At 57.6% G+C, this 19,206-nt stretch overlaps 6 protein-coding genes across 6 annotated transcripts; 2 read left to right on the plus strand and 4 right to left on the minus strand.

Moving 5' to 3' along the window:
* Positions 1-3,071: 3,071 nt before the first annotated feature.
* On the plus strand, positions 3,072-4,075 carry MAM_00473 (uncharacterized protein; the record flags this gene model as incomplete). The annotated part of the gene is made up of 2 exons (XM_040819272.1): positions 3,072-3,599; positions 3,695-4,075. 2 exons carry the CDS (start codon positions 3,072-3,074, stop codon positions 4,073-4,075), a joined length of 909 nt encoding a protein of 302 aa, XP_040682537.1.
* Positions 4,076-4,797: 722 nt separating this feature from the next.
* MAM_00474 (Cdc23) lies at positions 4,798-7,088 on the minus strand (the record flags this gene model as incomplete). Its single annotated transcript, XM_040819273.1, has 4 exons — positions 4,798-6,048; positions 6,124-6,256; positions 6,343-6,912; positions 6,991-7,088. 4 exons carry the CDS (start codon positions 7,086-7,088, stop codon positions 4,798-4,800), a joined length of 2,052 nt encoding a protein of 683 aa, XP_040682538.1.
* An 882-nt stretch (positions 7,089-7,970) lies between these two features.
* MAM_00475 (uncharacterized protein) lies at positions 7,971-10,950 on the minus strand (the record flags this gene model as incomplete). Its single annotated transcript, XM_040819274.1, has 2 exons — positions 7,971-9,662; positions 9,805-10,950. 2 exons carry the CDS (start codon positions 10,948-10,950, stop codon positions 7,971-7,973), a joined length of 2,838 nt encoding a protein of 945 aa, XP_040682539.1.
* A 2,145-nt stretch (positions 10,951-13,095) lies between these two features.
* Positions 13,096-14,347, minus strand: MAM_00476 (NAD dependent epimerase/dehydratase family protein; the record flags this gene model as incomplete). The annotated part of the gene is made up of 4 exons (XM_040819275.1): positions 13,096-13,400; positions 13,539-13,979; positions 14,036-14,055; positions 14,145-14,347. The coding sequence occupies 4 exons, from the start codon at positions 14,345-14,347 to the stop codon at positions 13,096-13,098; spliced, it is 969 nt and encodes a 322-aa protein (XP_040682540.1).
* Positions 14,348-15,290: 943 nt separating this feature from the next.
* On the plus strand, positions 15,291-16,649 carry MAM_00477 (microfibril-associated protein; the record flags this gene model as incomplete). Its single annotated transcript, XM_040819276.1, has 1 exon — positions 15,291-16,649. The coding sequence occupies one exon, from the start codon at positions 15,291-15,293 to the stop codon at positions 16,647-16,649; it is 1,359 nt and encodes a 452-aa protein (XP_040682541.1).
* Positions 16,650-16,825: 176 nt separating this feature from the next.
* MAM_00478 (DNA polymerase alpha, subunit B) lies at positions 16,826-18,946 on the minus strand (the record flags this gene model as incomplete). Its single annotated transcript, XM_040819277.1, has 3 exons — positions 16,826-16,987; positions 17,038-18,352; positions 18,477-18,946. The coding sequence occupies 3 exons, from the start codon at positions 18,944-18,946 to the stop codon at positions 16,826-16,828; spliced, it is 1,947 nt and encodes a 648-aa protein (XP_040682542.1).
* Positions 18,947-19,206: the final 260 nt, after the last annotated feature.

The following is a 19,206-nucleotide window of genomic DNA, read 5'->3' on the forward strand; positions in this document are numbered from 1 at the left end:
GGGGGGATGAGGCAGTCTGCGCGCAGAAAAAGACGCAACGGATGTTTTCGGCGGTCAAGCTGGCAGGACGGCGGGTGAGGATCCATCGCCAGCTGAAGCATCCAACAGGCAGAGGGACGGAACAAGTCACAAGAGTCAACGGGAATGGGAAAACAAGAAGTGAAGAGAAGGAAATTCGCGCATAGCCGCAGGTGCAGACTTGCAGTGTTGCCTGGGGGGCCAAGTCCTTGGAGCTGTGCGGACTCCGTAATGAGTCTAGCGCCCAACAGCGTGCAGGACAGCACTGCTCGCGCCCATCAGCGGCTCATCATCAGTGATCAGTGACCGCCAAGTAACTACTCGAGTACTTGATGCGCGTGAAAATGTAATGTCCAGCCAGAGCGGAGCCTGAGGCAATAACTAATGTCGCACGGCACGGCATACCCACTAGGGTATTTGGCCACGTACTCCGTACGCGCATAGGATTAGGATAATGCACACACAAAGCATAGACCTAAGCGCCCCTTTTTATAGAGCGTATATAATCCTCTCTTTTACAGCTCGATCAAGGCTTGTCAGTATCATCTACGTGATATCTAGCTTCAGTGCCCCCACCATCGTGTGACAAATAAAAGCTAGTGGGGGAGAGGCCTTTGGCGCTGTGGGTGCCTCGATCCCCAGGCCTCAATCACCACCGATCCGACGACACTTGCAGCCAAGCATGTACGTGGTGGCACGCGGAGCGACACCAACAAACACGACCAAACCCAAACTGGGACCACTTCTTCCACCACCCGTAAATGGCAGAGCGAGTTGGGCATTTCTGAATTCAATCAAGGTTCATGTCACTTTGCCATGTTTCACCCGGAAGATGCGAAGATTCTGTCGTGCTCGGATAGCGTCGGTGCTCTTCTTCAAACAGATGGCGCGCCAGTCTATTCATCAGTCGCCCGTGTGTGTGTGTGTGTGTGTGTGTGTGTGTGTGTGTGTGTGTGTGAAAACGAGGTGATCGTCAAGGTAGAATGGTTTCAAGAGGAAAGAAAAGTGATCTGTGATCAAAGTCCAAATCCTGCCCGCACAGAAAATGAAACAAAGAGCAGAGCCGCACCAAAGCGTGACCAGAACGCGCGTTTCAGTAACAGGAGGGACTTCAAAGTGTTCGCTGAGAAACTAGCAAGAAGCGGTCGTTTACAGATCTGCCATCTGCGGTCGTCGGCGTCGTATCAGTCGTGTACAATTTGGTTCCCATCTGGTCGGCTCTCGTCCGCTTCCGCGTCACAGGAGGGAGAGACAGCTCCCTTGTTGTGCACGAGTCCACCCGGGTGTCCCATACTGTGTAGGTTGCGATTTGTACTGTCCATCTACACTGTTGATCCAACGATGATCGTCCGTCGTGTTTGCTCGCTCGTAATGTTGCCTCGCAAACGGTCCACCCGACTGCGGAAACCGCGATTCTTTTGCACTGCTTTCTACCTTCTTTCCTCGCGTCATCGCTACGAGGTTCTATCTCGCCATGACGATTGACGTCTCGTCTGTCTCACATGCCACGTCGAGTCGGATCTGCGTGGTGAGTTCGGCCAGCACCAACTTGAAGATGGGTCAGACATGTGCGACAAGTAGCCACGAGTGATTCCAGCTTCTCCATATCACGGCCACAACAGGCGTGGATTTTCAGTACCGAACTGCTTGAATGCAATGTTTCCCATCTCGCCGGCCTTCGTTCTGTCGCATTTGGACTAGCGGCTAACTGTAATCCAGCATTCCAGTCTCAACATTGAACATCAGACGCCAAAAAGGGACATGTCAACTAGCCAGGAAGTTTAGTTTTTTTCGGATATATATCCTCCGGGAGCATCCGTCAAGCAGATGTCGGGAGATTTTCCAGATCCGTGGCCGGAAACCAAACCGGTTGATGGCGATACACAACCTCCCGCATTCATTGTTGACATGGTTCCGCAAAGCAGTTGCGGGAGGTGCGCTACAAGCTCAGGACAGCTTCCCATTCATCATGATCGCCGCCAGTCTCGGTCCGATGGGCTAGAGAGAGAAATCCCCCCCCCATGGCCGGACGGTTGGCTGCTGAGCGAGCTGTTGATAACATCATCTGACATTTGTCAAATTTGGAAATCCGGCCTTACGAGCAGCAGTGCGTGGATCCGCTAATCTCAAGAACATCTGATGGGTCTGGGTTTCTGTCCCTTACGCTATGCAAAGCCCTGGGGTATTTCAGGGGTTCGGGAAGCTGATAGATGTGCGCCCCCCCCCCCAGTCGAGATCCTTCCCTTTGCGTGGAACGAAGCTTTGATAATGGGCTTTCAAGGCTCCTCCCGACAACGATAGCCGGTGTGCGGTTTCGTGGTGCCAGAATATGGGTGCATCGTTTCCTAACAGTCGTCATCCTCACCCGGCTTAAGGTTTTGCACCATCTACATCGTTTTCACCGCACCGGCTGTCTTGAGCCACGGTTCAGTCCTGTTTCGTCTACACCTGCGACATCTTTACGCAATTATTACAGCAAAGTAGGCTGGCCCGCATCGTAAGCGGCTCGTATTGGGCGTTGAAAGCTTAGAGGATAGCCGTCAGATTCCCCCAGCATCTTTGCGAAGCTTGACTCGAGGTACCTGAAGCGCAGGTACCGCTGTCCTTGAAATATGCGTCTAGAAGCTTGTGAAACGACAGCTTCGGATACTTTGTCGTCATGTCTCACTGCTCCCGAGAAACTTGGTCCATTTCCGGCGAGCTGTTGCCGGCGCCATCTGGTCGGAAATAGCCTAGACAGTGTCTCACACAACCTCCCACTTCCAAGCTCCTCTGAAAGCGGGTTTGCCTTGAAGAAGATGGCGACGAAAGCTGGATTTGGAGACTTGGACTCTTTCTTGGGGACTGGGAGCGCATATAAAACAAGGGCTCCGTCCGGGCTATGCTGAAATGATCCTCCTTAGGCTTCTGCACAGGTGCAAACATCACGATAATCTCGCTCGTTCTCAGCAGCTTCTTTTTTTTTTTACCTGCACAGGCCCAACCAACTTCATCGACTCTCGCTTACACCAACCAGCTATCATCTACGTTGCAAGAGAAAAACAGGAAAAAAAATGAAGTTTACCCAGGTCTTGACCATCGCCTCCTTGGCCGCCGGCAGCACCGCTGATGGGCAGGAGGACGCCAACAAGGCCGTCCCGGGCGCTGCGGACTCGTGGGCGGCCAAGCCTCAGCCCTCCAGCTGGTCTCGCGAAACCAGCAGATCGCAAGATAGCAGCTGGAACCAATGGTCCAGCCATCCGTACGAGACCAGCCATCCGTACGAAACCAGCCATCCGTATGAAACCAGCCGGTCTCGGCATTCTAGCCCGACTTACCAAACCAGCTGGCCTCACTCCAGCAAGACACATCACTCCAGCCAGCCGCCGCCTACCAGCACCGTCACGCACCATCAGACTTCGCAGCTCACGACCCGGAAGACGCATCACAAGACCTGGACCACTGAGCAGCAGACGACCACGGTGCACAAGACCACGGAGCGCAAGACCACGGAGACCAAGACGATTCATTCCACCAAGACCAAGGAGCCCAAGACCGAGGTCACCACAGTCATTTCCACGGCCTTCACCACCTTCTGCCCGGTAAGTGTCACTCCGTGACGAGCCAGACCATCTTGTCCCACGAGCGAGCAACAAGGCGCGCCTTGGACAGCATTGGCTAACACGGCTTGATGTAGGCGCCCACGACCCTCACCATCAATGCCGAGACGTTGACTGTCACTACTCCCACCACTCTCACCATCAACAACTGCCCTTGCACCATTACCCAGTCCATCGTCCATCCGCCTAAGACCAAGACCAAGGTCATTCCTCCTCCTCCTCCTCAAACCAAGACTCACGTTATTCCTCCTCCCCCCCCGGAGACCAAGACTCACGTTATTCCTCCTCCTCCTCCCCAAACCAAGACTCACGTTATTCCCCCGCCTCCCCACAACCAAACCCACGTTACGCCGCCGGCCAGAACCACCCAGGCCGAAGTCATCACTGCCGGTGCCGGCAAGGCCAATGTGGGTGTGGGAGCTCTCGTTGCTGCTGGTTTCGCCGCCATGTTGCTCTGAGCCCCTCTCACGCTCGCTCCGAGTCTGTGTCTTTCTCTCCCATCTTTAGCCAAGCCTAAAGCATGAGTCTTGGGAAGTCACGGAAATACAGTGGCCGTAAACATCCATTGCATTCCATCTCGGGGACGGATGGGCAAGGGGTCTGATGTTTGCTCGCGGCTGTCTCTTCCAACAACATGTCTTTTGTGTCGAATTTTCATGTACTTGTCTTTTGGTAATAACTCTTCTCTAATTACTGGAGGGCGGCGGCAACTGTACTCATCGCCCCATCTCTCGGAGGTGAGACACGGGCAGCAGGAGGGGCAGGGGGGGTCTGAGACGCGGCCGTCTATCCAGTTTGCCTTGTTGACTTGAAGTATGGTTGGTGCTTGACTTTTTTTTTTTTGGTTCTTTGAAGGGGGAGAAAATGAAAAAGAAAAAAAACTTGTTGGGTATTTAGTGATTTATTATCTATCTACTTGTGAGACAGCGCCGTCCCAGCACCGTGCAAGTCGGGCGTGAATCGTCGTCACTGACGGCCAATATGATAAATCAGACCCCCCATCCGGCAAGTCGCCCAGATGAACCGAAGCGAAGAGTCGCGGATCCTCATGTTCGGCTTGGCCATGCATGCATGGCCTGGACTCGGCCACAACTCGGTTGTTCGCATCACGAGAGTCGTCCGCATCCACGTGACCCATCGTCAGCCTCTGCGTGTATGGTTACCGTACCGCGCCCGCGCGCTAACCGTCCGAGCCAAACATGCCCGAGGCCTCCATTCGGGACCTAATCTCCCTCACGAGCGCCTTTGCCTCCTCGACCTCGACGCCGTCCTGACATAGCTCCGTGGCAAGCCTATTGGCAGTCGTGTAGTCGGACGTGCGCATGGCAAACTTGACGAGCCACATGCGCGCCTTGCTCGTAGCGGCGGTCACGCCGGTCCCCTCGGCGCCACCGTCCGCGCCGGCCGACGCGGCGGGCGCGTCTTCCCGGTCGGCGTAGTCCTCCGAGGCGGGCGAGTCGGAGTGGATCACGACGGAGGACTCGCCGAGATTGTTGGCGTCGGCGGCGGCCCCGCCCTCCTCCTGGGCCACGCAGAGCTCCATGTAGGCCTTGGCCTCGTCCTCCTCGCCGAGCTGGTCGTGCATGGCGGCGATCTGGAGCAGGATCTCGGGGTCCATGTGCCCCGTCGCGCCGCGGGCGCCGACGAGGTCGCCGCCACTGCCGAAGCTGCTACCCACGTCGTAGTAGGCGTCCGCGAGGAGCGCCCGCTTCAGCGCCTTGATGCCGTCGCGCTCGCGGCCCATCTTTTGGAGGCACGAGCCCACCGCCATCCACATCTTGCCGTCCCAGGGCCGCAGGCCGGCCGCCTTCTTGTAGTACCAGAGCGAGTAGGTGTGCATCTCGAGCATCTCGTACGTCTGGCCGAGGCCGTACCAGGCGCGGTAGTCGCGGCGGTTGACGTCGACGGCGCGGCGGTACGACTCGATGGCCGCGTGGGTGTTCTTGAGCTCCACGTACTCGTGGCCCATGAGCGTCCAGGCGGACAGGCACGAGCGGTCGAGCGTCAGCGCTCTTCTAAAGTACTGGACTGCCTTTTCGTGCATGGACAGGAGGGAGTAGTAGTTGCCGATGACGACGCACGACTCGGGGCGGAACTTGTCGACGCTCGAGCAGAGGTGCGCCACAAACGCCAGCTTCGGGCGCATGTTGAGGACGTAGAGGATGTTGGAGTAGTGGTCCAGGGAGTCGAGTCTGTGGGGGTGCAGCGAGAGCAGCCGGCTGAAGTGGTGTTCGGCCGCCATGAGGTCCTTGGCGTGATATGCCAGCAGGGCGTTGCAGGTGAGGAGGAACGAGGACGTCGGGAATATCGACAGCAGCTGTTCGAGCGAGTTGGCGAGGTTGGGTGTCTGCTGGTACAGCTCGAGGGATGTGTAGAGGTGGAACATGAAGGATACTATGTTTTGAGGGCAGTGTCGTGCTATCTGATTGAGCTGCAGGTTTGGAAACTGTTAGCATCACGCCGTGCGCATGGGCCGGATCCCAAGGGGCAGGGCGTCAAAAAGTACTTCCTCAACCCTCGATATGATGGACGTCATTTCTAGCCAGCAGCCCCAGTTCATGGGATACTTGTGTACGCTCCGGATGAAGTAATCCATGGCCTGGGCGTCATTCTTCTCCTTGGCGAGAACCATGCCGTATCTGCACACACGGCGATTAGCAATCCGCGCACACGTCGCTCACCACGTACGGCGACTCGGCCAGCTCCTTTCCTTTCCGAGACTCACAGATACTCCAGCCACCCCTGACTCCCCGACGCGTCCTCGTCCGCCGTCGTCCTCTCCTTGAACCAGGCGGCCAAGTACCTCCCCACCACCAAGAGCTGCTTGTTCACCACCGTCCCCAGGTCCTGGGGGCCCATAACCATCTCGGACTCTTCGTTCCTGCGCTTCTCCCCCGATATGAGCTTGGCATACAGCGCAAGGAACAGGCTCTTCTGGCTCAGCCTCGGCAACGGGGCTGCACCCGACGTCGCCCGGCTCCCCTCTGCGGCCTTGGCCTTGCCCTTTGACCGCCGCGACGCCGTCGGCACGGTGGCGTCGGGGCGCGATGACAGGACGGACGATATCAAAGACTCTGGCAGGAAAACGGCGGCGCATCGGTCAAACTCCTTGCAGTCGAAGAGCGACTTGGCCAGCAGGTACTTGCTCAGCTCCTTGGCCTCGAGGGCAGCTTCCTCGGGGTCTGGGTTCGGTGTGTATATCGGCGAAGTGCCACTCAACCCATCCGCGGGGGCGCCGCCGTCGTCGTCGTCTGCGTCTGCAGTTTCGGGGAGCGCATTGAGAAGTTCGGCAGCCCTGGCAGGGCAAGGAAAAGCCGCGTCGTTAGTGGTGCTCGTGCCGCGTCAACCGAGGGTCGTTGTGGAATCGACAAACCATTTCGCCGACTGGTAGAGACATCTCTCGGAGCACTTTACCGTGGCGTCTTGGAGAGCACTCCGCAGCTGCGAGGTTTCTTGCGCACCAAGCGCCATTGCTGGCGAGGGAGGCCGTCCAGGCGGGAACCGGAATTTGAATCGAAATCGGAGCGGGTGACGGCATCCAAAGCGCCTGGATGGTACAAGTGTCGCTATCTCCAACCGGGCACTCGGGCGCGAGTTCTGCGACTTTGGCGTCCCCGTGCTCGAATTCCGTGTTCGGTGGTTCTCGATCTGTCTGCGCCTTGTGTCGCCGGAGCGCGTCTGCCGACTGTGGTGGACTGTGATGTGATTGTGATGCTGTGATGGTTGACGCGTAACGTTAAATGACGGGTTCCGCCGGGTTGTGCGAGGGTACAGTTTTCGCACTGTATTTCTTACTGTACGCTCGAGAAGGGATGCGTCCCGTCAGTCAACCACAGGAGCAAGCCATATCGGACGGACGGACCTTGTGCCTTGAGCAGCCTTGCTCGAATCGGCGTCACCAAGCTATGCGGGTTATTCGCCAGCGGTAGTGCTGGTTCTCTTCTCTTCTCCTGAGGAACAGCACTGCAATCGCAATTACGACTGTAAAAATGGATTCGTATAAACACGGTTCAAAAACTAAAAACTTCCCACAGGACCCAAAACACGACCCAAGGAGACCTGGATGAATACAAGCAGACAAGTCAGTCTCTTACCCATTGCCTCCCTCCCTGGCTGTTTTCAAAACCAGTTTTCGTTGCAGAGTTCCACTCACCCTGCCGCTCCTCCCGCCATCCCTCCAGCTCTTTGCACAAAAGGTATCTGAATAGACCAATATTTCCATGTGTTCCATATTTGACAGATCGAATAAGCCCCAGCGACAATCCCTCCATAACGCCTGCTGCAACAAGTCCCTTAACACATGCCCGGTAACGAGACGCTTTGTATGCTCATCAGTTCTCGCAGACAACGTGCTCACTTTGCCCGGTTCACCAGCGGCTCCCCGTGTGGGCGTCGTCGGCCAGACGCAGCAGGCATGGGGTGATGAGGATGAGTATCCACAGGCCCGAATCGTTTCGTTGAAGAAGAGGACGTTTTGCTACGGCCAAGAGATCCTGGCGGCAGAGAAGGAAGCTGAGGCGAAGGCGACGGTGGGCCGGTAAAACCAATGCCGTTTGAGGCAGGCAATCCCCGACGAGACACTCGGTTTCGGGGAGCACCATCACGAGCCTCCCGGGGCGAGCCCCCCGTAGCGTAGCTGATCAGCGGCTGGCCAGGAAGTTGCCTGACACTGGTTGGCCCTTCGCGGAATCGCGGAGGCTCGGGATAGTCCTTTGAGAAGCTGAGCAAAGGCGCCGGGTGCTTCTCTGAGCGACGGATAATTGGCACCATTGGCCTGATGTCGGCAGCAATAGGTCTCCGCTGCTGGTACGGCGACGACTGTGCGTGCAAGGATTGACTGCGAATACGAGCCGAGTGCTCCGCCGCCGAGGGGAACCAAGACGCAACTTCAACCTTCTTCCTTTCGGCCCGGGCTTGCTTCTTGAGCTTGTCAGAGGCATCCGACGATGAGTTGGAAATACCGCCGTTCAGAAGAGACGGGGCTTCGGTAAACGGCCCATCTGAGGCTGCCCCGGACGTTGCAGAGGCAGCATCGCTTTGCTTGAGCTTGTCATAGGCGCTGCCGAGCAAACCGCCTGCAGCGAACTCTGGTTCAGCCTTGTTGGAAAGCTCGACGCCGGCAGGGCCATTCTTCCTCACAGGTCCAGAGGAATGAAGAGAAGGTTTCGACTTGACAGAGGCAGACCGGCCCGTGCTCGTCTCCTCGGGCGTGATGACAATCTGACTCATGCGGAATGCGTTGACATTCATCAAGGGCTCGTCATCCCCCTTGGACGAAATAGTAGAAGCCCGCGCGCTGGAATTGCCACACTTGAAGCTCCTGTTGGGACTTTCGATTTGAGGAACTCGCTTCTTCTGGGGGTCGACGATTCGATTGACCAGGTACCAGCTTCGCCAGGCGTGCACCTTTTCGGAAAAGCGACCTGCCTGCCGCGCATCGTCGGTCGAGAAGTAGTGAACAAAGTTGTCGGCGTTGGCAAACACGACCGTCTTTTGCTGACTCTTGATTGCATAGCAAAATTTGTGCGGCGGCCGGAGAGCACGGCGCGTCTGGCTTTCCTTGGGGGAGTAAATATCAAAGTCGGTCATGTGGCACAGGACGGTGCTGTCCTTGTCCGTGGCCTTGGCATTGGGCGACTTTGCGGCGTAGATCTGTCCGTTTTCGAGAAGCGTCACCCAGCGCTGGATCCATTTGCCGGGTTTGGACGAGTAATGCATTTGCATGGAAAAGCCTTGTGGGGGCTGCTCGGTGCGAGGGACGGCTTCCAAGTCGAGGTCCCTATCGCTGTTTGGGGATTCGCATTTCACGACGAGCAGCGAGTGCTGCTGGTCCCGGTCCCAAGAGTTCATGACATCGCGGACGCGCTCGTAGCGACGGAGGCGACGCTCGAGGCCCAGGGCAGAGTAGCACTCCATGATGACGCATGTTGCTGGACTAATGTCGTGTGTTGTCCTGTCCGCCGTGGCCTTGAGGATATCAACAGGGGAGGTATCTGCTGTCACGGGCAAACTGACTGTGGTTGACAAGCATCGCACAGTTATACGCTAAAAAGTCAAGCACGATTAGCGAGGATCGCCGTTCGCACAGACCAAAAGTCGTCGCCACGCGTATGATGGTAACTTAGGTAGGAATACGGAACAGGCAAACGCGCAAGCGACCAGAGAAGGGCGGAACATTGGGACTTACTCGCTCTCCACCGTTGCTGGCAGACACGGGCGCATCCGTCTGCGGGACGATGCCCTTGCCTCCCGGCTCAATAAAACCCATCTTGGGGGCGGGCAGGCCAGGCGTTGCTGCTGGTTCCTCAGTAGCAATGCTGTCGTCACGGCTGGAATGGCTGGTGGCTGGTGAGGAGAAGATGGCCGACACAACGGTGCTGGGTGTCGCAGGCTGGCTTCCGCCCGCAGATCGTTTACTTCGCGAGAAGAAGATGAGCTTGTCGAGGAGTTGGCGCTTGGGTTTTGGCGGAGGTGTGACAAGTTGATGCGCTTGAAGTCGTGCAACGTCCAACTTCCTTTGTTCAGCAAGGATTCGGTCCGTCTCAGCTTCGAGGCGCGCGACCTCGTCTACCAAGTGATTTGCCTGGTTGTCGGTGTCCCTGTCGCCTTGTTGCCGTCGTTGAACGTCGGAAGCGCGCCCGCGTGTATCGTGGCCGGCCTCGTTGGGCGCGTCCTCGACGGCAGGCTCGCCTGGGCGCTCGAGCTTTTGCTGCCGTGCCAGGTCTCCTCGGCTGTCGCTGGATTGGCCGTCGCGATGGCCTTCGTCCCCCTCTCGGCCAGAGGCCTCTTGGCTTTCCTTGCCCTCCTGCTGATGGTCGGGCTCGGCTTGCTTCTGGGCTCGAGGACCCGCCGCCGCCTTGCAGTCGCCGCCGTCGGTGCCACTGCCACCACCCGCGTCCTTATTGGCCGACTTGCTGATCTTGGAAAACGGCTTCCAAGGCCCAAGGCCCGCGCTGAAAATGGGAGACTTGATGTTTTCCAGTATCTTGCGGCCAGAAGGGGCGGAAATATTGATGGACCTTGGGCTCAGGATGCCTCCTGGCGCCGGCGGCATGGCGGGCAGGGGCAGGGGTTCCTTGGAGCCTGCTGTCGCATTGTCGTGGGTTGAAACGCTCTTGGAACGACCCCTAAGAGAGTTCAGGCTGTTGCTTTGTCCGAGGCCCGAGTAATTTGAATCGCTCGGGGGCACGGCGTCGTCCTGGAATACACCGAAATCCCGCGGCGACGACACGCTCTTGCCGCGCAGGCTGCGGTAGCGCGAGTACGTCTGAGTCGGCGGCACAGGAACGGCCTCGATCGGACCAAGCTGCATGCCCATGGCGTCGTGGGCCATTCTCAACTCTCCCTATACGTAGAGTATCTTTTTGGGGTTCAAGGAACCGGATCCCCTCACTTGGACCCTACACATGCGCCTGCCTCACAAGCCTTTTTTATACAGTTCGGGTTATCGTCGTCGAGTCGATGGCGACGTCGCTGGGCACAAAGGCGAGGTGTCACACACAGTTGATGCCCTGTCGTCAAGGCCTTTCGTACGACGACGACAACGACGATCTGGCCTGGTTTAATTGACTGTACAACATGCACAAGCGGCGAGACACGCACCAAGGTTGCCGTGTAAGTGACGCCCGGTGAGCCAAGTTTGCTCGTATTCCGAACAAAAAGGAGCCAATGAGCGACTCAATGGCGGCAGGGCAGCAGAGGGCCGAGGAATCGACGGATGAATTAATCAAGTTGAATGCATGAATGAATTCATGAAAAGGAAACAGAGAACGAGTGTGATGGTGCCCGTCAAGGTGCTCCCCAGACGAGATGCTGCGAAGCACGAGAGCAGAGAGATTTCAGAGCTCCACGACCGATGCAAGGACGAGAAACAAGTAGTGGTCGCAAAGAAAGGGGAGAGAGAGGAGAGGAAGACAGAAACTGGAGGAATGGAAAGTCAATCACGCTTTCGCGACGTTGGGCGAGCGGTATTTTGCGTGTTGAGCGGAACCTGGGGAAACATGCCATTGTACAAATATTGCTCAGTCGTCGACCGTGATCGTCCCTGCCCTTTCCTCTCCCGTCTCTCGTCTCTGGCTCTTGTCTGAGGTCTTCACAGCTCCGGCAGCGTCAAATCTGTCACTGCCGCCATGTTTTGCTTTTCACCGCGGCGCCTAGCATCCAGCCGTGATACAGATTCTTTTTCGCAGGCCGCCTCTCCATCCGATGCATGCGTGGGTATCCATGATTATGTGTGCTGCGTGCCGTTCCGCGCCCCGACACGCGTCGTGGACGGAGTACCGAGTGTGGTGTTGTCTCTTCCCAGACCGCGTGTGACGCCGACATTCCATGACTCTGTCTTGGCTTCGCTGCATGTCTCAGGGTCCAATTTACTCCATCCTCGATGGAAGGGTCGGGATGAACGTCCTGTTCGCTCGATTCCGAGCATACGACTCCAAATCCAGACTCGAGCCTCGGGTCTGCAGTCTGCCATCTGCAGTCTGCAATCTGCAATCTGCAATCTGCAATCTGCAATCTGCAATCTGCAACCTCCATGTCCAGCCCGCTTGCTGACCGCTTTTGCCTTGCCCGCCCAACGGGTGGCAGAAACCCCAAGACATGCTTGATCTCTCTGTGTCTCTCTCTCATTCTCTCTCTTCCTCTCTTTTTTTTTTTTTCCCCAACCTCCGTCAGCGTGTTCGGGTTTTCTGCTACCCGCGTGGCTGCCCAACCGCCATGCCAACCAACCCATCACGGCACCCAACACCACCAGACATTTGGCATTCAATGTTTCACGTACCTGCTGCTACGTAGTACTCTCGACGAGGATGCTAAACTGTATCGCATAAGAAGTCTGACATCCGTGGACCGTGGCCTTCTTTGGACGACGAGTATCCACTAGCCGGCGGAATTTAACCATGGCATCCCTTGATAAACGCCGACGCCGTCCTACGGGGCCTGACATGGTGACATGATGAATGCGACACCTTCTCCCCTCTGCGCCACTGGAAGATGTCGTACATCCCATATCCAGTCAGGCCAAATTTAACCCACGACACAGTCACACAACAACAACAACGACAACATGACTGCTCCGTACTACGTGGCAACCATTGCTTCCGATGCTGTCGCTAGGTAACACTCCCAACGCTTTCAAGTAGCGGGTTGGTGATGCGGTGACACGGAAAAGGGTTCGCAGTGGAATTACCCAACATGAGCTCTGCGGTTGATGACGAGATCAGTGTCAACTTACCAGAGGAGGGCGTCCTTTTCCACTGTCCCGTCCATACCATTCCCACCCTCACCTCTCCGACTCCCCGGGACATTCAACCAAAATGGTGGGGCGTCCCGCGCGAGAGAGAATAAAAGCATGTGTTGAGAAATCAGGGCTCAGATACATCAGCAAAGCGCGCTAGTTACATGCCAGCCAGCACGCGTCCAAATACCAGCAATCATGGCCTCACGGTACAACCTTGGGCAGGCAAATACTTCTTTGATACTACTTGCTGAACGCTCGAACCTCTCGACGCCACCAATCCGCAAAGTTGCACGTGGAAACGTCGATGCCCAACTCCTGGAGCAGCTTTGTGCTGAGATGACAATCATAAGGCCTCTGCACAGTAGCGTTCGGATCATTGCCTTGGGTGTTTGCCTCGATGTTTGAGGTATCCAGCCCCATGATCTGTCCAAATAACTGACAAATCTCGTATTTTGTCATTTTGTCCTCACTAGAGAATTGTAGGATCGATGGTAGTGACCTGCCATGGCCAGACTCACCGGCATCGAGATACTTGGCTGCTACATCTAGGAACCCTTTAGCCGGTCTTCATAGATATGCGTTCCAACTCTGATGTCTCGGTGGAAGAAGGTTATACATCATATCAACCCCTACGTGTCATGGGGAGAAAGGAATGACGCTACGTGTATTCGGATGAAACATACCTCGACATACACGGCCGACGTCCGCGGTGTTGGTAGGATACCGAACGGCCCAGTGGTCCATTTTAATCCTGGCACCTTCACATACAGACTCCATCAAGACATTGACAGCGCTCTCGGCAGGTGTTTCAGCGTGACCGTAGAGAACCGGGACGCGTAGTACTATCGCCGCACCAGGTTTTCCAGCTTTTGCGGCCTCGTCTAGAATTGCCCGTTCTCCATCGAACTTTGTCTGCCCATACAAGTTTGTTGGCTGTGGCGTTGCGTCAGCTTCGTAAGGGGCATCTCCCGGTATGCCAGGAAAGACATAATCTGTAGAGATATATATGAGCAGGATACCCCTGGACAGTGCTACACGGGCAAGTCGTCTGCTGGCGTCGATATTAAGGGCCCTGGCTCCCTCGGGGTCTTTGTCAACCCGGTCCGGGAACCTCTGTGCAGCAGCTAGTCCACCATCAATACGAGGATGACAAATTGGTGGATTGTCCTCCTTTTCTTACCATGGACAATGACGTGAGGTCTGTCGTGAAAGGAGAAAATTAAGTGTCAGCACCGGACGAGTATACTCTGAGCATGTGGGGAGGAAGTTGAGAGTGGCAAGATGCATACTTTACTTGGTCGAGGAGAACGTTGAGCTCATTCGAATCTTCGTTCTCGAGGTCAACTTTGACGATTTCAACGCCGTCAGCTCGCGAACATGCTGTGCCTTTAACACGCCACGCGGGGCTCTGGCGAAACGCAGCCATGATCTCGCGGCCAAGCAGGCCGGTTGCGCCGGTTACACATGCTGTCCGCCGACCATTTGATGTCATCGTGTCTGGATATGCCTTGTCGGAGCCCGTGTGTCCGCATCTGCGTGGCGTCGTCCGTATCGGTCGTGAAACCAGAGTTGCGGGGTTTGCGCCGTGTGCAGGGGATGGGAGGAATATTGGCCATCCCAACAACGTTCATGTACGTGCTGGGCCAAGGTACCTGGGTACCTGTACTCCGTATCTGACAATGGAAAGAGCCACCCTCGAGGTGCTCCCTTTCCTTCTTGGCCGACACTCGCTCCCACAGCCATGACTCAACAAGCAATGTCAATGTGGTGGTGCGTCTGCCGTCCCATGCCGGCGTCGTTTTGCCATCATTCTTGGTCTTCCGGACCGTGGGACGTTGTGCCATGAGCCCACCGTTTGACACGTCGCGCAGAGGCACAACGTGCTGCACGTGCACGGCGCGCTGTTCTTCCCAGCGGGCAACATACCCTACAGCGACCACGCAATGACGGGACGACTACCCAGGGGGGATTGAAATGAAAAAAAAAGAAGGAAGGAAAAAAGAGGTATAATACAAACTCGGCCACTGCGTCTGGTCAGGGCAGCCTGGGAACCACTCGCCCAAGGCTACTTACTTGTGCTGCGTCTTACGTGATTCCCACTTCTGCCAATATCCAACATACTCCCTGATTCGTACCAACTCTTCACCAGAACTGCATCTACGTCTAAGACCCCTGCCAAATAAATGCAAGCCAACCTCATATCCACGAGAGAATACGGAGTAGCGCAACCAGAGTACCAGTTCCTGCTTCAGATCCCGCGACACCAAGGCTCGGCCCATGTGTCCATGTGTCCATGTGTCCATGTGTCCACGTGTCCAGGGTAGCCGGCATACTTGACCGTTGAACCACTCCACGCCGTGCAGTTTTCGTCGTCCCAGGCTCCAGCGGCGTCATCCGCCCTCACCGCACGAGTCGCCCCTTACACGAACCACGCAATGCCGCCGCCGAAGCGCATGACGGCCAACCCAGCGCGGCCGGCGCGGTGGCGCGCCGGCAAACCGGCCGGCCAAGAATCAGCATCGTCATCAGCAGAGTCGGACGGCAGCGATGCCGAGGCGCCCGCCGTCCCTCCACCCCCCAAGGCAAGGAGCGCGGGCAAACTAGCGAGCGGCCTCGCAAAGGTAGACCTCGACGCGCGCCGGAAGGAAGCCGCGGAGGAAGAAGAAAGGCGCAGAGCGGAAGCCGAGCGGGCAGAGAGGCTAGCCGCGGAACAAGGCTTCGTCACGGAAGACGACCAAGGCGAGCAGGATGACGAGTCGCAAGAAGAAGAAGAAGAAGAAAGCGGCTCGTCCGAGGGGGAAGGCGGCAGCAGCAGCAGCGAGGAAGAGCAAGAAGCGCCCAGAAGGCTCATGATGCGGCCGAAATTCGTGCCCAAGAGCCGACGCGGAAAGGAAGCGCTCGACGAGGAACAGTCAGCGCAGGCAGCCCGGCTCGCCGACGAGGCCGCCAGGCAAAAGGCAGCCGACGAGCTCGTCGAGGAGCAGATAAAGAGGGACCTGGCTGCGCGCGCGGCCGGCAAGAAACACTGGGACGACGACGAGAACCCCGACTCGGACGTCGACACCGCGGATGGGCTCGACCCGGCGGCCGAGGAAGCAGCCTGGCGCGTGCGCGAGCTGAAGCGCCTCAAGCGCGCCAGGCTGGCCATCGAGGAGCGCGAGCGCGAGCTGGCCGAGGTCGAGCGCCGGAGGAACCTCACAGAGGAGGAGCGCAGGGCCGAAGACGAGGCCCACCTCGCGAGGCAGCGCGAGGAAAAGGAGGGCAGGGGCAGGATGTCGTTTATGCAAAAGTACTACCACAAAGGGGCCTTCTTCCAGGAGGAGGCCGAGGCGGCGGGCCTCCTGCGGCGCGACATCATGGGGACCAGGATTGCAGATGACGTGCGGAACAGAGAGGCCCTGCCGGAGTACCTGCAACGGAGGGACATGACGAGGCTGGGCAAGAAGGGGGCCACAAAGTACAGGGACATGCGGTCCGAGGACACCGGCCGCTGGGGCGAATTTCACGACTCGAGGGCCGGCAAGTTGGGCGGCGATGGGAGGTTCCGGCCCGACGACGAGCGGTTCAAGCCGGACGAGAGGGACGCAAAGGGCGCCAATGCGATCCCGCTGGGCGACAAGGAGCGGCGAAGAGACGACGGGAGGGGGGACAATTACAGGCCGCGGGATGGGCCAAGGTCAAGGTCACGGTCGCGGTCACGGTCGCCGACGAGGAAAGACAACATGCGGAGGAAGAGGAGTACCTCCGGGCGTGCATTTGACGGCGATAAGCGGCGGAGGGTCGACGACAGGTGATGATACCGCTCAGAATTGTCCCATGTGGACAGACGCCCGAAGAGCCGAATAAATAAATAAATAACAATTACCCAACCCTACATCCCCCCCCCTTGCGTATCTCCCCATATACCTATATCCGAACGATTTCTACCCTCGCTCTATCGAATATCCTGTGACTCTGCATCTCGTCCCCGTCAACAACAGGCGGGTACAACGTCATTCTCGCAAACGTGCCTGCACCTCTGCGTTTCGACAACGGCCCAGGGTTGATGGCCAAGACGCTCTCGACGACCTAACTCGTCAGCTTTGCCCTTGATCTGAAGCACCAAATTTGAAGCGTATGACAAGGATGGGTACTAATAATAATAACGACAGTCGTAATAGTAATAGCAATAGTAATACATACCTTTGCAAAAGGCGGCAGAGAGCTGGGGACCAGCATGACATCGGGCCTGACATTCACCATTTCTCCCAACTTCAAGTATCCGACATCCAGGACGGCGCCCGTGGCGAGGCCACTCTCCGTCCCCGTCTTGGGTAGCCGCGTCCTCTCCGCGGCCGGGAACAGCGGAAAGTAGTGCCTCTGCTCGACCAGGTAGCGGACCAGCCGGGCCATCAAGTCGCCGCTCGTCCTGGCCAGCTCCTCGCCCCTCAGCTCGTAGAGAACATCCTGCGACGAGATGCCCACGACCATTTCGTTCATGGACAGCGTCATGGGATTGCACACAATCTTGACGGATTTGGGGAGCTCGAGTTCCTTGCGGAGCAGCGCGTCCTGCGGCCAGGAGACGTGCTTGTCGAGGACGTCCCGCACGGAGGGGACGAGAATGACGGTGAGGTGCGGGTTCGCGGAGCACGCGCGGGCGAGGGCCGGCGCGAAGAGATACTTGAACATGGTGGTCAGGGTGGCCGTGTCCGGGTCCGGGACAGCTTCGTCGGGCAGGTCGAAGTCGCCCGTTGCGATGAGAGGATGGTCAATGTCGAGGAATGGCCCGGTGAGGACCAGCGCGTCGGCGTAGGAATCAGCCGCCCGGGAGCAGAGTGCGTGGAGCGGCTCGTAGTCGAGGCTGTCGTCTGCCGTGTACGGGCCGGACGCGTACATGATGGTCAGCGGTGCGGGATCAGCATCCGGGTCCATGGCGTCGGCGTGGCCCTTGAGCTTTGCTCGGTGGCCCTCGAGAGCAGAGGCCGTTGAGGCAGCATTGGGGAGCAGAGGTATGTCGAGGATTTGGTTGACGACAAACTCGTTGCCCGAGGCGTTGTGGCCGCGCAGGGCAACAATCTGCCCCGGGAAGAAGCACCATTCGCGGATCTTGTCCATTTTCAGAGGCACCCGGAGGCCCATTCCTGTCCGACGGGATGTTTCCAGCACGAGGGACGCGGGGTTGAGCCTGCCCTCGGTCGAGTCGGAGGCGATCCTGCCCACGGCGACGACCTCGGTGGTGCTTTGGCTGGCGGCGCTTCCAAACGCCGAGTCCTCCAGCTCGTGGTGGTCCTGTACCACCGCGATGAACTCGTCGATGCGGTCGTCCAGGATCTCGCTTGCCTCGGAGAGCTTCATAGCCAACGGCTTGTACGCCATCTTCTTCAGGTCCGACGCCGCAGTCAGTTTGATTCTCGGCTCGGCGAACGGCGCAATCGGTGCATCGGCCGGTTGAAGATGTCCGTTTAGCACCTCGACGACGTCTCCTGCGTTTAAGCGGTCCGCAAAGGAAGTGGCGCTGTTGTCAACGTTAGCACAGAACCAAGCAGGTCACAACAACAACAACAGCAGCAGCAGCAGCAGCAGCAGCAGCAGCAACAACAACAACAACAGCAGCAGCAGAAGCAGCAACAGAAACATACGGAAGCCCCTTCAGAGCCCTCAACTGATCGCCCATGCCGACCGGCGAACTGCCCACCCTCAGGCCGTCCATCCTCTTCTTCAGGGCACCGCTTCCTCCCGCGGCACCGGCGCGGCTCAACCTCCCCGTCGCAGGCGTGCTCGGCACCAGCCCGTCCAGCATGCCAAACACGTCTCCGCCCGGATTCCCCTTGGGCGTGGCATTCACAACCTTCCGCTCGTTGCGCACCTGCGTGGCACGATGGCCCCTCTCCAGCTCATCCTGTATGCTCTGCTTCAAATTTCGTATCCTGGACAGCGACAGGCCGGCCTGCGCGTCCAGATCCATCTTTATGCAGTAGGACTCCCATTTGAAGAAGAGGTCGTCGACGGAGAGGTCGTGCAGGCGCAGGATGGACTGGATTTCGGAGAGGACGTCTGGTTCGAGGGGTGAGTCGGGAGAGAAGCGGGTTTGGATGTCGGACTCTGCCATGACGGGCAGTGAGCAGCCTGCTCTGGGCGGGTATCTACGGTGACGGGGTGATTCTCGACAGTGCCCAGGTCGCCGGTACGTGATGTTGCGTTTGGAGTTGAAGGTACTCCGTAGACATGTGCATGTTCGAATGCTGCATGGTGGGGTCGCTCGGGAGACGCGACGCGTGTCAGCTCCCGCGTAAAGTGGCACAGACCCCAGATTCGATCCGTCTACTCCTACAACACACGAATATTTGCCACCACATTACTTTCCACACA

Source organism: Metarhizium album (assembly GCF_000804445.1).
Source record: "Metarhizium album ARSEF 1941 chromosome Unknown scaffold_1, whole genome shotgun sequence".
Classification (NCBI taxonomy): Eukaryota; Fungi; Ascomycota; class Sordariomycetes; order Hypocreales; family Clavicipitaceae; genus Metarhizium; species Metarhizium album.